Source organism: Polypterus senegalus, chromosome 13 (assembly GCF_016835505.1).
Source record: "Polypterus senegalus isolate Bchr_013 chromosome 13, ASM1683550v1, whole genome shotgun sequence".
Lineage (NCBI taxonomy): Eukaryota > Metazoa > Chordata > Cladistia > Polypteriformes > Polypteridae > Polypterus > Polypterus senegalus.
In genome coordinates, this window is record NC_053166.1 from 150132093 (window position 1) to 150147272 (window position 15180).

General features: G+C 38.2%; 1 protein-coding gene across 4 annotated transcripts in view; it reads right to left on the reverse strand.

Moving 5' to 3' along the window:
• fbxl16 (F-box and leucine-rich repeat protein 16) overlaps nt 1-15180 on the reverse strand; it is a 95264-nt gene that overhangs the window by 5126 nt on the left and 74958 nt on the right. For all 4 annotated transcript variants that reach the window (XM_039776534.1, XM_039776537.1, XM_039776535.1 and 1 more), the window contains exons 4-5: nt 5601-5685; nt 19-82 (exon numbers count right to left, since the gene is read on the reverse strand). In XM_039776534.1, coding sequence (XP_039632468.1) covers nt 19-82; nt 5601-5685 — 149 coding nt within the window. The remainder of the gene's footprint in view (nt 1-18; nt 83-5600; nt 5686-15180) is intronic.

Here is a 15180-nt window from a genome sequence, read left to right on the forward strand (position 1 = left end):
ATAAAATAAAAAAATTACCAGCCAAGGACAAAAGGTGCAGACTTCTCATCCCAAACAGATGTTGTAAACCAAAGTCTTGTATCTTTAAAGAAAGAGACAAACATAGGTGATACTTAGCAATAAATAAAATGGCATTTTCTGATGTTCTACTTACATTACCTTTTGACATTAGCATTATATATTATTTCTCACATGACACTGAATCTGCTGTTTTGAGAGACTAGCTGTCCTTAGCTAACTAGATCACTGGACAGACTGTGTGTAAAGTAAAAGGAGGTTAGTAAAATGTCACCCATCTAAGTAATCAATGTAGACCTCGGAGTTAACGTTCACATTGCACCATCTACTGGAATGTAGTCTGTAATGCATATAGTAAAAAATACTTTGCATTTGTCATCCTAACAGATGAAAAATCACAAACATTTGTAGTACTTAAATTTGCATTGCATTTGTCATTCCAACAAACGGTGCATCACAAACATTTGTAGTAATAAAATACTTTGCAGTTGTCATTCTAAAAGATGGCACATCACAAACATTTCTATTAATAAAATGCATTGCATTTGTTATGAAACCAGATAGCACATCTATTATTATATGCCACTTGGTATGGGATTCACAAAAGCAGTCCTAATGTTTGTGATGCGCCATTTGTTGGTTAACGGAGACTTTGCAGCTGAATGGACACACAGATACACAGACACTTGTCCTTTTATTAAGGTGGATATCATGTCATGCCGGTTAATCCAGATCACAGGGTGCAAGGCAGGAACAAACCCTGGATATGATGCCAGTGCATCAAAGGGCAACACACACACATATCAAAAACACACACTGGGGACAATTTAGCATCACCAATTCCACTGGCCTGGATGTCTTTGGATGGTGGGAGAAACCCACACAGACATGGGGAGAACATGCAAATTCCCAAGTAGGGAGGACCCAGGACGCAAACCCTGATCTCCTTTTTGAGAGGCAGCAGCACTACCACTGTGAATAAGGTGGACATGCACAATAAAAACCCACTAACACAAATACTATAAGGAAAGTGGCTTATTTATATAAAAAGATTAAGTAGCTTTGTATACATTTAAATAAAGTGCTCTATAGTAGAAATAGCATTGTTTAGGATGCATTTGAAAATATGATATGTGAACATTATATCAAAATTTTATACTTAAGAACAAGCATATGTATCAAATAAAAATACAAAATCTATAAAAGCCATTTGTCAGTTTCATGTGGTTTATTCATACTAGCACATGTAATTTTTCATTTCCCACATAAGAAAAGCACAAGTTTCTCAAGCTTGTTTTAACTGCACCTGTAGTTTAGCCCAGATCTTTATTTATGCCCACCTCAAATGCTTCATTGAACTGGGAGTTACGGTCTATTAAAACTGAATGGAAATTCTGATGATTCAATACCTGTAATGGTCTGTCCCTACCTAACGCCCTAGGCCTTCTCAGGCCAAAGATGTTTTTGATGCCTATGTATGTTTCTGTTTTGCTATCAAAACAGGAGCCCCAGTGCACAATGTTGCCTGGGGGCCTATGATGCAGTTAAGACAGCCCTGCAAGTGACCCTGGTCTGGATTAAGTGGGCTCAAAAATAACATGACATGATACAACATATTTTATCCAGCAGCTTTTAGTCACTAAATAACACATTATGGAGATTTTAATTACCCATCGTACACTAATAAAAAGTAGTTGAGAATTTTAATTTTGCAGACATAAAATAATCATATGTGTATGAAGCCTGTAACTTCCAAAGAGTTAAACATTTCTGTACGACACTGAGCAGCCTATTGCCATCTACTCCAAGATCAATACATTTATAGCACTTTTCAAACCCTGGGAATTTTTTGAAGATCGGGTTACACTGATGCTCTGCAGTAATGCTTCTTTTCCTTTATATCGATTAACATCACAATAAGTATAACTGCTTGTCCTAAGGCAACAATATAAATGTGAAAAAAAAAAAAATGAGATCAAACAGTTTGGCATTATTTCTCATATGAACAAAAAAAATATTTTAATTTGTATATATTAAAAAATGTTTTTATAAGATTGACAACTAATCGTGAATGAAACATGTCAAGAAATGAACAAAGGAAAACAGTGTTTCATGGGTTCACTATTTATGTGTATTGAAGGATAAGTTTGGCGTTTTTCAAGTTTGAAGTCATTTCCACACAAACATAGTGTACATGAATTTGCCACACGGAATTCTGTTCCATAGTTAAAGTGCTTTCTATAAAGTACTGTATATAAAAAAAATACCTTGTCGGCTGTGGTACTTTACTTTAGAGGGCACAGGGCAAAGAGGAAAAGCTTAAAAACTTACCAAATATTTCAAGCCAAAACAATTATCGAGTATTGATCCGCACCTACTCGTTACACACTAATAAACAACTTTCAAACGTATTGTAAAATGCTCTGTTCGTAGACGCTCTGCATTTATAATGTCGGGTGCCTGCTTCTGTTTTCCAATGCTGTTTGTGTCAACAAAAGGGATCTAGTAAAACTCATTTTCTCTCAAACTTCTGATACTATTCGTTTCGTGTTACGGAGACGTTTTCTATTCACGTGCGCAAATTCTCAAGCAAATACGGAAGCAAATCAAAACAAAGCCACGTGGCACGAACGGTTTACTGTGATTCGGTGTGTCGGGAGGTAACCACGCCCCCTAGGGGGTGAAAGTGCGTTCCGAATGAAGACTTAAAGTGCTGGGATACGGCTGGTCTTTTAATATGCTCGCAAGACGCACAACACCACACAACTGCCTTGGCTTGAGAAATGGACATATTTGGTAAGTATTTAAGCTCTTCCTCCATCTCCCCATAACTTCCATTGTAATGTGCTAGTGCGGGCATGACATTTTTTCATTTATAGAAAACAATGAACTTTAAAACACAATTTCAAATGGCAAATGTGAATATATCATATTTGTGAAGAAATAACTTTGACTTGAAAAATAAGGATCTTATTCCTTCTTCTTCTTCTTTCGGCTGCTCCCATTTAGAGGTCGCCACAGTGCATCATTTGTCTGCATCTATCCACGTCTTTCACATCTTTTTCTGCCACACCGATTGCCTTTATGTCCTCCCTCGCCGCATCCCTAAACCTGCTCTTTTCCGCTTGCCTGCCACGTGCCCAGACCATCTCCATCGAGCCTCTCTCACTTGGTCACCAGACTGTGTTGATCCTCTTATATCCTCATTGCTAATCACGTCTACCCTCGTTACTCCGAGCGAGAAATCGTCGCATCTTCAACTCGGCCACTTAAGCTCTGCCTCCTTTCTTCTCGTCATCGCCACCGCCACCGTCTCCAAACCATACAACACAAGTGGTCTCAATGCTGTTTTATTGACAAACACCCTTTTCTTTTGTTCAATTCTTGACATGATTATTTGTGATTAGTTGTCAATGTTTGTATGCAAATTAAAATATTTTTTCATGTGAAAAATAACTTTGATCTTATATACTGTTCATTTTTTATCTTTCTATTGTTGCCTTTGATTTTTAGACAATGTTACACTTGTCCTGAAATTAATCAATACAAAGGAGAAGCAGCATTAATGCAGAATATGGGTGTAAGATTTAGATTTAGACAGATTTAAAAACAACTTCAGTTTGCTGCATGAATGAATCATATGTGCAGTTTTTCAGAGAGGCCCATCTGAACTTGTTCCATCCTAATATACAACTTCCAGCCATATTGTACAGTAATGTTCTGTTTGTAGATGTTCACCATTGGCAATGTCAGGTGCCCATTTGTGTTCAAACGCACATAAACCCACAATTGTGTTAGTCGTATGAATCTTCAGATATGCTCATCTGATAACGCCTCATGTTACTCTAACGCTTTAACAGTTGCTTCATCAATGTTATATTTAATACTTTCTATAAGGTACACAGAGTGTGTACTTGTAACAGTGCATCCACCGCCACACTGTTGGATTGTACATGAGAAACACCAAAGAGAATGTAGGATCAGATGCCTTTAAGCCAAAAGAAATGCATGGAAGCATTACATCAGATCATGGGTGGCGAACTCCAGGCCTGGAGGGCCGCAATGGCTACAGGTTTTCATTCTAACCCTTTTCCTAATCAGTGACCAGTTTTCACTGCTAATTAACTTTTTCCACATCACTTTAATAGCCCTGTTAGAAGAGTTCAGCCCTCTGAATTGATTCCTTTCTTCATTAAATGACAGCCAAGCAGAAATGAGATGTGAAACGAGCCAACAGATGACCAGCTAAACTGGGGCTTCAAACTCCAATCACTTTCTTAATGAGAAGCCAATTCTTGCTGTTAATTAAACCCGTTATTTCATTCCATGGCTTATTGTTGCTCTCATTCTGCCACAGCACACATTTTGAAAACTGTTGTTTTTCTGTTCATTCTAAGAGCACCGTCAAGATGTTTTTGGTGACCTGAGAGATCAACCATACCAAGACCATCACCTCTCTTTAATTTCAGATATTGTGTGATGGGCAAAGGGGAGCTAGTCATGTGGTGGCGGTGGCTTGTTTTGTGTCTCATTATTGTTTGGCTGCTAATTAAAGAAAAAGAAACAACTACGGGGCTTGAGTCAAGTTAATTAAAGGAAGTAATCAACAACAAAAATGGGTCACTAATTAAGAAGATGGTAAAAATGAAAACCTGCAGCCACTGCGGCACTCGAGGCCTGGAGTTCGGCACCCCTGCATTAGATCATGGGTTTTCAAACTCGGTCCTGGGGAACCCCTCTGTGGCTGCAGGTTTTTGTTACAGCCAGATTCATGATGAATGACAACAACTGATAACATTCATGTCTTTTAATCAGCTGGTATGTTTTTCCCTCTTCTCTTATTCTCTTATTGAGAAAAGCTCTGCAGCATGATTTTTACATTTATAAGACATTTATTAATATTTCTGCTTTTGCTATAGACTTAACTCTTTTTTATTGATTTCATTGGTTTTATCTGCCCTTTCTCTGCCCAGTTTGCTCCCTTTATTGTATCTTAATAATGACAATTAAAAAACGAGCAGAGCAGACACCCCGGCAAACAACACTGAATCATGAAAGGCTGCAACTACTTTAGCATCAGACCCAATAATCAGTAAATAATGAATTAATTAAACAATTAGAACACCTGGAAAAGGAGAATGAAAATCAAGATATTGTTAAAAAGAATACAAATACATTATTCCTATATAACTACTTAGTATATTTTAATATATATTTATTTATTTTTTTTACCAAACTTTCTATATTGTTCCCAAAACAAAGAATCTGGGAAATAACAGTTCACTTAATTAGCCCAGGAATCCAATTAAAAACAGGAGCTGGTTAGAACAAACTCCTGCAGCCACGGTGGGTCCCCAGGACCAAGTTTGAAAACCCTGCATTAGATCAAATAAATATAAAATAACTATTGTTTCAATCTTATAGCCAACATTAATAACTTTCTTAACCGCCAGTAACCCCTTCAGGGTTGTGCCTGCTTGGCACCAAATGCTGCCAACATAGGCTCTGTTATACCGTAAGTTTATTAAGATGTTTTTTAAGAAATACTAACTACCCATCATTCTGGAGGCTGTTAAACATACCTGACAGCACCACCTCAAGTAAAGGTTGCGGAGGGATGACATGGTAGAGAGATACCCAAGTCCTGTATCTGAAATGCGGACACACCTGCAATAGGACACAAATAAGTAATTCAATTCAATTTAGTCGAGTTCGGATTATAGTCCTTATCATCAAGTGTAGGCCCAGAGTGCTAATGTTCAGTGCACAACATTAAATATCAAAGAAATCTCAGATAAGCCAGTTGTCAGTAATTTGACCATTTGTCAGAATAGTATAACAGACCACAGTTAATAAAGCATTAAAATCTGTACACATAACCTTTAACATCTATGCATTCAGCCATAATTATTATAAGGCATACAATCCCATTCACAATTATCATGTAGGTGTACACTTCTTCACACGTGTTTGTGTTGCTGAAAGAGTTGGTTTCAAAGGCGCTCTATTTTATTTTTATTTTATTTTTATTTTTTTTATTTTTATTACTATTTAATTTAATATTGTTTCTTTGTATCAGTATACTGCTGCTGAATTATGTGAATTTCCCCTTGGGATTAATAAAGTATCTTTCTATCTGTCAATCATCTGGATATGTTACCACTCTGTTTACAGCTTCTTAAAGTAAAGCATTGACTGCCGGTAGTCATGAAGGCCTAATTTATAAAATACGACGATAACCAGACTGAAAACTCTCTTACGGGAACTGCTCAAGTAAAAAGTCTGCACAGATTGTGACCGGGCTGAAACTGAAATCTATGTTTTCTGGAGCTGTGGAGAAGCAGCAGCAACAGAACAAATCATTGCAGTCATTGTGCCACTGTGCCACCCTCCAACGGCCCCAACTTCATCTGCGTATCTTGTATACACATGTGACACAACATAAATCTTCTAACATCAGCCTACTTTTATTCTAAATAAAAGACATTTCATCTTTGCCATTTCACACTTGCCCTTTTGGTCCTGCCATGTACATTTTTATTGCAATTCTATTGTTTATTGTTGTAATCTTTTTAAACGTGATGCTCATAATTGCACAAATATGTATTAATATTCATATACTCCTGAAAATATTTTTTTAAACTCCGTGTGTGTGTAATCTTTATGAAGAATGCTATGTATTATACAGGGTGGCCCACGAAAAAGTAGCCCGCCTTCCTGCCAGAGTGGTGCGCCGATTGACTACCCTCATCACGAAAGCTGTGTAGACGTAGTGCAAACGTGTGAGTACGAGCTGAGCGACATGTATTCCATTCCACAAAGAATCATTTTCAGCACTTCCTGTAAAGAGTGAGTAAAGATTTTTTTGCATGTCAAGTTCTTTCTTTATGGAAGGGCGCCTTTTTTCGCCAGGGAGGCGGGCTACTTTTTCGTGGGCCACCCTGTATAATAAAACAGTAAGGTGTGTGTGTGTCCAGCCTCACAGTGCAATCTGATTGGCCTGTTTGGCTTTGGTGGCCTGACGAAAGAGGAGGAGCGAGCGTGAGACGCACGAGGACGAGTAAAGGCACACGGAGAGAGTCGCTTTCAAAAACGGCAAGTATTAACAAGGACAAGAGGTGAGAATGGCAGTTCGAAAATACAGAGTTTGAGAAGCAGGTTTTAGGGGAACGTGCTCGAGACAGGGAGCACTGGCGAAGAGACGTCCACACACAACCAAATACAGAGGAAAGGTGCTAAAGTTACACGTTGGGTAAGAGTAAATATGTTTTTATTTATTCTCTTACCTGTCTTTGACGGATACCTTGGTTAATATATATTAAAACACTAAGGGGCGTGTGTCCCTTGCAGCAATCTGATTGGTCAATTTGGCTATGGTGTGATTGGTCAGTTTAGCTTTGGTGATGCCATAGAAAGAGGAAGTGGGAGTGATGGACAAAGGAAGAGGAGAAAATGCATCAGAGGCATGCTGAGAATCACCTTCAAAAGACAGCAAGTGTAAAAGCCTCGAAAATAACGAAGGTCTAAAAGCAGGCTTTACGGGACCACCAGTGAAGAGAGGTTCACACACACACATGTAAATGCAGAGAAAAGGCACTGAAGGTACATGTAGGGCAAGAGAGAGAATCATTTACAAATATTTGCAATTACCTCTCTAAGGCTAGTACAACATAACATATTTGATATCAGCCACCACTTTTTATTACAATTTTAAAATGAGGTCAGGCAGAAAAAGTTTATTGAGTTTTCTACTTTAGAGCCTAATGATAATGATGCTTGTGTTTCTACAGATACACACAAGTATTGAAAACAAAGCAAATACCAGAACAACAAAGATAAAAAATAACCAGTTTACAACAAATGCTTTTTTTTAATAAAAAAAAAAAATTGAGGCCAACAAATTGGAGATTTGATTAACACAGTAGTATTTATTCCCTTTGATCTTTTAGTATTTCCCTCATCACAAACTGTACACCCCAACACAGGGCGTTCTAAGTATACACCAGTCTAAAGGCATTTTTCTACTCAGGGGATGTTCCGTTAACTTTGTTTCAATTCCCTGTTAGTTTAGTTGTGTAAGATTCCATGCGAACTAAACATATCCGCGAACATCTCGTTGGTGTATCGTGGACTTCATTAATTGGGCTAAAACATGATTAACCCAGAAAAAAAATATCATGGTGGATATTGAAGCACAGCTGCAGTTTCCATAATTATTACCTGGAAGACGGCTTGAAAATGATATGCTGCTAAGTTCATCGCTGAAGGACACGTTTCAGACAGCCGAGTGTACAACAGAAGACAAACTCTGCTGATGGCCTGTGCTGATGTGCTTCAGTTTTATGATAGCGAATGTCATTTTCATTTCACCGAGTGATGTTGTGTATCTACTCTCCAGTAGCCACGAAAGTAAGCTCGACGTATCAAATTAAATCACATGTCAACTGTCTTAACTCTTGTACATTAGTTTGTAATGCTTGATTAACATGGACTACCATGCCAATGTTAGTGTGTGCTTTGATAGGACGCCCCACCTGCACGCTTGGTGTATTCACTGTGTTAGATTAGGATGTTTGATCAGCGGTCTCACAGGGGCACTGCTGTTCGTCTTTTCCACCTCTGCGTGTGTTCTGATTGACCCAATCACAAGTAAATTTACACCAATTAAAGGAAAAAAAAAATACGGTCAACTGCTGTCCGCTGCTTGCGTGTGTGTGTGAGAGGCTCTGAGGCTGAATCAGGTGCTACTGTGATTGTGTGAGTTCTTTTATGTGAATTGTGTTATATTTGTACCTGTGTGCGTATTTACGTATCATACCTTTTTATTGTTTTTAATACTCCATGTTAATCCTTATTATGCTATGAATGAGACTCCCACAATTACCAACAGAGTGATTAACCACAGCATGTCATGTAGTTAAATCGGTTCTGTGCCAGATCATATTTAGGCCTCATGTGAACTGCCCCAGGGTTTGCTTAGCTTGCATCGAGATCACCTTTTCTAAAGGGTCTCAGTACAGTTGTTTTAGTCCACACCAGATGTGAGTCATATGTTTACATCTCTCTATTATAAAAGAAAATCTTGAGACAAAACTATTGCCAAGAGTTTTATTTTCCAAGTCCCGCCTTCCTCCCAACCATTTCAGGTTAACGGCCCATGCCCATGGTCCTCTCACCTCTCATTCGTGTAAATTCTTTTGTCAGACATAGTTCCTGCACTCTCATCTCTTATAAATTTTTACGTTTTCCTCACTTTAAGTTCCCAATAAAAGAAGACTTATGTCCAAATCTTAAATGAAGAATTTCATCCCGATGGGTTATCAACGGAAGAAAGGAGTACACGAGCAATCCTAGCACTGAGAAACGATGAAGTCAAACGAATTAACGTGAAAATTGTCGATCGGTTACACGGCATATTGGTTAAATGTTTATCAATAGACTGTGCTATCGAACAATTCTGACATGTAAAATTTGAACAGGCGACAAGAAAGGTAATGTAGTACATCTTCCGGGCATAACATTAGATACAAAAGGAGAATTTGATATGCCATTCGTATTAAAACATTAACAGTTTCCCGTTAGAATAGCTTTTGCTATGACAATTAATAAATCACAGGGACAAACATTCGAAAAAGTCGGTTTATTTATTAGAGAGAAACAATATTCACTCACGGGCAGATCTGTTACGTTTTCACGATGAAAGTCCAAACACGGAATCAAAATTCAATGCGATATTGCCAAAAAGTTAATTCAAAAATTGTTTTTACTGAAGTTTTACAGTAAAACTGCAAGTTTAAAAAGTATTTGCGTGTTAATTTCAAAGACAAACATAACAAAAAAGTATTACACAGCGAATACCTCTAACGCAACAAGAAACATACTTTTTCTTTCAATTTATTACGTTTTACTATTTTTTTAGTATGGTTGATTACTCGCTGTAATGTAAAATAGTTAGTTGTATTATGCATATGTAACAATTCCCATGAAAATAACAGTCTGTTTAAATTGTACATCCTCTTCCCCATACGCGAGCGGCTAGCACGTGGTGAGTGAAGTGAGCAGGGGGCAGATTCTCCTAGTCTAGATAAACAAACTGGACTTTCGGGGAGATTGTACCAGAGTTTGAAAAAGTTGGTCCAGGCATGAAGACACCTTAAGTCGGCAGCTATCATCATTTTTACATGTCTTAAAGTTTCTTGAAGACTTTAAAGTATAAAGATAAATTTCTCCTCTATAAAGAGTAGGTGTACATTACATTAACATTGACGTATTTGGCTGATGCCTTTATCCAAAGCGACTTACAACATTTATGATACAATTGATTACATTTCTTTGGTTGTCCAATTGCAGCACAGGCAGGTCAAATGACTCACTTGTGGTCACACAGGTGTCAGTAGTCACAACCTCAGGGTCTGAAGTCCAAAACCTTAACCACTTCACCACACTGCCTGCAGAACTTGGCTTTTCTTATTTCTTAGAAGTCAAAGGTAATTTATAAGCGTGCAGAGGATCTTATGATAATCACTTGAACAAACTAAATGAATGGAACCAATTCAGAAACGACAGGCTTTTATGCAATAAATTTGTGTAAATCTTTACATTCTATGGGAGGACGGGGCATTCTGTAAATTCAAGGCTGATTACTCCTTCTTTGCTGCAGGGCTCTTGACAGGCTTTCAGCTTTGATTATGCTGCTGCCAAACATCTCAAACTGACAAAATAATGTTTTTCCACATAAAGAGAAATGGTTAATGAGTCCTGTAAAGTGCGAAGCAAAGGCACAAGAAAATGCACCAGAGCCATTTTCATGGGCTCTAATGGTACCTAGGAAGTATAAAAAAAAAAAAACAAAGCAGAGTGGCAGGATGATGGAAGCTGCAATTCTTCAAATTCATTCAACATTGGGCTTTGAGCTTAAAAAAGAAAAGTGTAAATAACAGCAAATGCCAGATTTGACCTTTTTCCCTATTGGAAGTTGTTGTGGAAAAGAGGATGGTGGCAAAATTGGATGCCATCATGAAAAATCGCCTCCAGGAGGCGCTCTGCAGGATCACCTTTAGCTGTAGACCCATTCCACTAGGTTGTGCTAAGAATCACCTCTGGGGGGTCTTTTCTGCCCACTGCTGTCGGGTAATTCAATGCTTCCTCCCAATGTACTCTTTTGAGCTCATTTTTAAATATCTACATAATATTCATTTCTTTTTATTTTTTGTTTATTTATCAATTGATTGATTGGCTGTATTGTCTGTCCTGTGAGTCTGTATCCTTGTTTTTATGTTTCTGCTGCTGTTTGCATCTGAATTTCCCTATGGAATTTATAAAGTTTACCTAATATAATATAAACAAATGAGCACAGCTACAATTTTAACTTTTTTATAGCAGTTGGTTTAAATACAGTAGGGTGTTTTATATCTTTAATGTTAGATTTTCTAAAATTAGTTGTCAATAAACTTTTGTCGGACGCCCTTGAGGATGTTAATGCTTAGATGGCCTTAAACTTTTAAAATTTCATATGAGAACAAAACTGAGGTCCTGAACTTTGGTACAAGTGGTATCATATGGACTTGAGCTCCCAGGAACCTTATGTAAGATCCATTGTAAAAAAAAAAACCTGGTTGTACTAATGGACAGCAATTTTACATTAGATAAACACAGTAATTAAAGGAAATTTCTTTCAACTGAGGTTTTTATCTAAAGTTAAGCCCTTCTTATTGTTTCACGATTAGGAAAGGGTTATACATGCTTTTATTTCATCCCGACTTGACTACTGTCACGCACTTCATGTTGGTGTCTGCCACGCTTCTATCTCATGTTCACATTTGGTCCAGAATGCTGCAGCTCATCTTTTAACGGGAACACGCAAATGAGAACACATTTTCCCTGTGCTGGCCTCCTTGTATTGGCTCAGTTCATTTTAGGAATGATTAAGGTTTTATAGTTTGCTTATAAAGTACTAAATGGCCTAGCTCCCTCTTAGCTCTCTGACCTTTTACTACGATTATATTGCATGAGGGACGGCACGGTGGCGCAGTGGGTAGCGCAGCTGCCTCGCAGTAAGGAGACCTGGATTTGTTTCCCGGGTCCTCCCTGCATGGAGTTTGCATGGGTTTCCTCTCACAGTCCAAAGACATGCAGGTTAGGTGCACTGGTAATCCTAAATTGTCCCTAGTGTGTGCTTGGTGTGTGGGTGTGAGTGTGTGTGAGTGCCCTGTGGTGGGCTGGCACCCTGCCCAGGCATTTGATCCTGCCTTGCGCCCTGTTGGCTGGGATTGGCACCAGCAGACCCCCTGTGACCCTGTAGTTAGGATATAGAGGGTTGGATAATGACTGACTGACTATATTGCATGAAGATCACTCAGGTCTATTGATGATTTGCTTCAGGTGGTCCCTAAATCAAAACTAAAGTGTAGGGGAGATCATACCATTGTAGTTGTAACCCCCAGAACGGCTTACCACTTCATGTTAGGCTGGCCCCTACTTTGCCTATTTTTAAATCACTGCTTAAGGCACATTTCTATTCCTTGGCTTTTAATGCATTGTAATTCTAAGAGCTGGGGTTGTCTGTTTTATTGTATTATTGCTTTTTGTCTTTTGTACTGTATTATACTTTGTTGTACTTCACTTTGGTCAGCTATTGTTGTTTTTTAAATGTGCTATATAAATGAATCTGTTATTGATAAAATAAGTTATGTCCAAAGAGAGCCTTTTATAACAGTAGGACGACTGTAAATATCAAATGATTTTACTAAAATACAGCAAGCCTTTATTTTTACATAGGATCTTCCACTTTAATTAATACTGCAAAACATTTTACACATACAGTGCAAAATCTGGATCATCATCAGATTATGGGATCTCCAGGCTTGAATATGGTTTACGTCTAAAATATCAACACATCTACAAGCTGAGAGAACTCTCCACTTTCACCTCTTCAACCAAAGCTGATGGCATCAGGCAGCCATAGCTGTGGGAAGTAGAAAAAGAAATAGAAAGCAACCATCAAGTATCTACATATTCAGAAGAAACTATTTATTTATTTACTCTATTTTTATTCATTTATTACTATAACTATTTTTACTAGCTTGAAGTTTTACTGTGCTGGCCTTGTTCTCTGTCTCATGGGTGGGGGTTGATTTGTTTCGAACAAAGTCTTGTAAAACTTGACTTATTTGTATGGAATCGTATTTGATTTTAATATAATCAATAAAATCAAAAAAAAAAGAAAAAACTAAACTGACTTAAGAGTAATGGGAATAAATTACTGATTATTATTGGTGTGAGCAAGAATGGAAAAGAAAAAAAAATGGATTCTGAAAATGATCAGAGTCTTTAAAAGGGCTGCAGTTACTCACGAGGATATGAACCTGTAGTTAATACAGTGCATGAAGCTTTAACATTAATAATGCATCAGAAATCATTGCTACAGGATCTCCTAAAAAGTTTACCATTATTCCCTTCTGTAATCAATGCACAGAGTCTCAAAGTACAGCATGTGCTTATGCACTGCACGTCGCTCCCGGCCATGTCATTGCATCGAGGTGCTTGTGATGTTATGTCAGCATACAGCAAGGAATCTCCTTCAACTGTTTCCAAACCTACATTTTGCCTATTACAACACAACTGAGAAAACTCACAGGTTAGAGAGTGCTAACCTCATCACCTGAGAGAGTAGGACAGCTACACAAATTTCATATTCTAGGGTAGTGGTTCTGAAACATTTTCTCATGACCCAATTTTACCTATTATGTGTCTTCATGACCCATACTTACCCCTAAAGTGCAGCCAATAATCATCCTGTTCTTCCTTGAAGAATTGCCCTCGAACACACCCATTCCGGGGCTTATGTCCCCCTTGTAGAATCGACATCGATCATTGTCTGAGGGGTTTATTTTGTGTCATGGAAGCGGCGACCCTTTGCAAGGCTTTCCACAGACTGTTCACGACCCTCTCTCATTTCTGCACAATTGTAATTCACGACACAATTATAGACAGTTCTGTCGCAACTCACAGTTTAAGAAACACCGTTCTAGGGTATTGTCAAAAAAAGCTTTTTCCTTAAGGTGATATGGTGACTTGAAAATGCTGAAAAACAACACAAACCCATGTAACTAATTCAATTCTAAATGACCAAATTGTATAGAGGCAGACTTAACATCCACTGAGCACTGAACAGAACTTCATTCGAAGTTCACCACCAGACCATCAACTCGATTTGACCTGGGGCTGCATGGTAGGCCAAAAATATTAAAATGGTACAACACCGAAAATAAATGTCAGCTTTCCGCTCTATCCTTTGTCCCACTTCTTGCCACTCACTATTGTATGCGATACAATTAGCTAATGGGCACAATTAGGACTGCATGGGGGGGGGGTGGGACACACTGACCAACACTGCCCCTTTTCCTTTGATGCATTTAGGACTTTATAGAGGACTCCCCCCATTGCTCTGAGACGGTTGTGACTTTACAGGGGATATTGCCTCTATGCCACTGGGACTAAATGGCTTCAAGAGGGAAGTGTTAAGTTGTGTGGCATGGTACCTAATGGCAGAACGAGCAGTTTTGCAGCGTTTAAGTGACACAGGAATAAGACGGAGAGTTTTGGAGTTATCTGTTCTTTGCTTCGGAATTGTTTTGCTACAAGTACTGAGGTCCCAAAGCTGTTATCCATAACAAAGTCAACATTTTAGTACTGAGGCCAAATTCTTGTAAAGCAAATACTCTTCTTGCTGGACCAAGCCTCAAAAAATCCAAAAGACACCCAACCACCTGAGACAATTTACCAGACCCACGCCCTCATTCACTCCTGGAACCTCTCATTCAATCATCTACTTGTTCACGGCACACATTAACATTATCATTTCAAACCTGTCAAATTGACACCTCATGGAGATAAGGAATCATCAAGCATATTAAATAATGACTTGAATTCTTTCTGGTTCTATTACTATTGTAACTGAGCAAGCTCAATCATTTCAATTCATTTTTGTCTCATGAAAATCCACAGTGGTGGTACACAATTGTGTGAAAATGAGCTAGCAAAAAATATGCGTCTATCTAAATGCCTTAAAAGAAAAATTGGTGTAAATATGAGTTTATGTGCAATATGTTGACAGTGGAGAATTCAGTGAGGACTTGTGCAGGCTTCGGCACCTGCCCATTT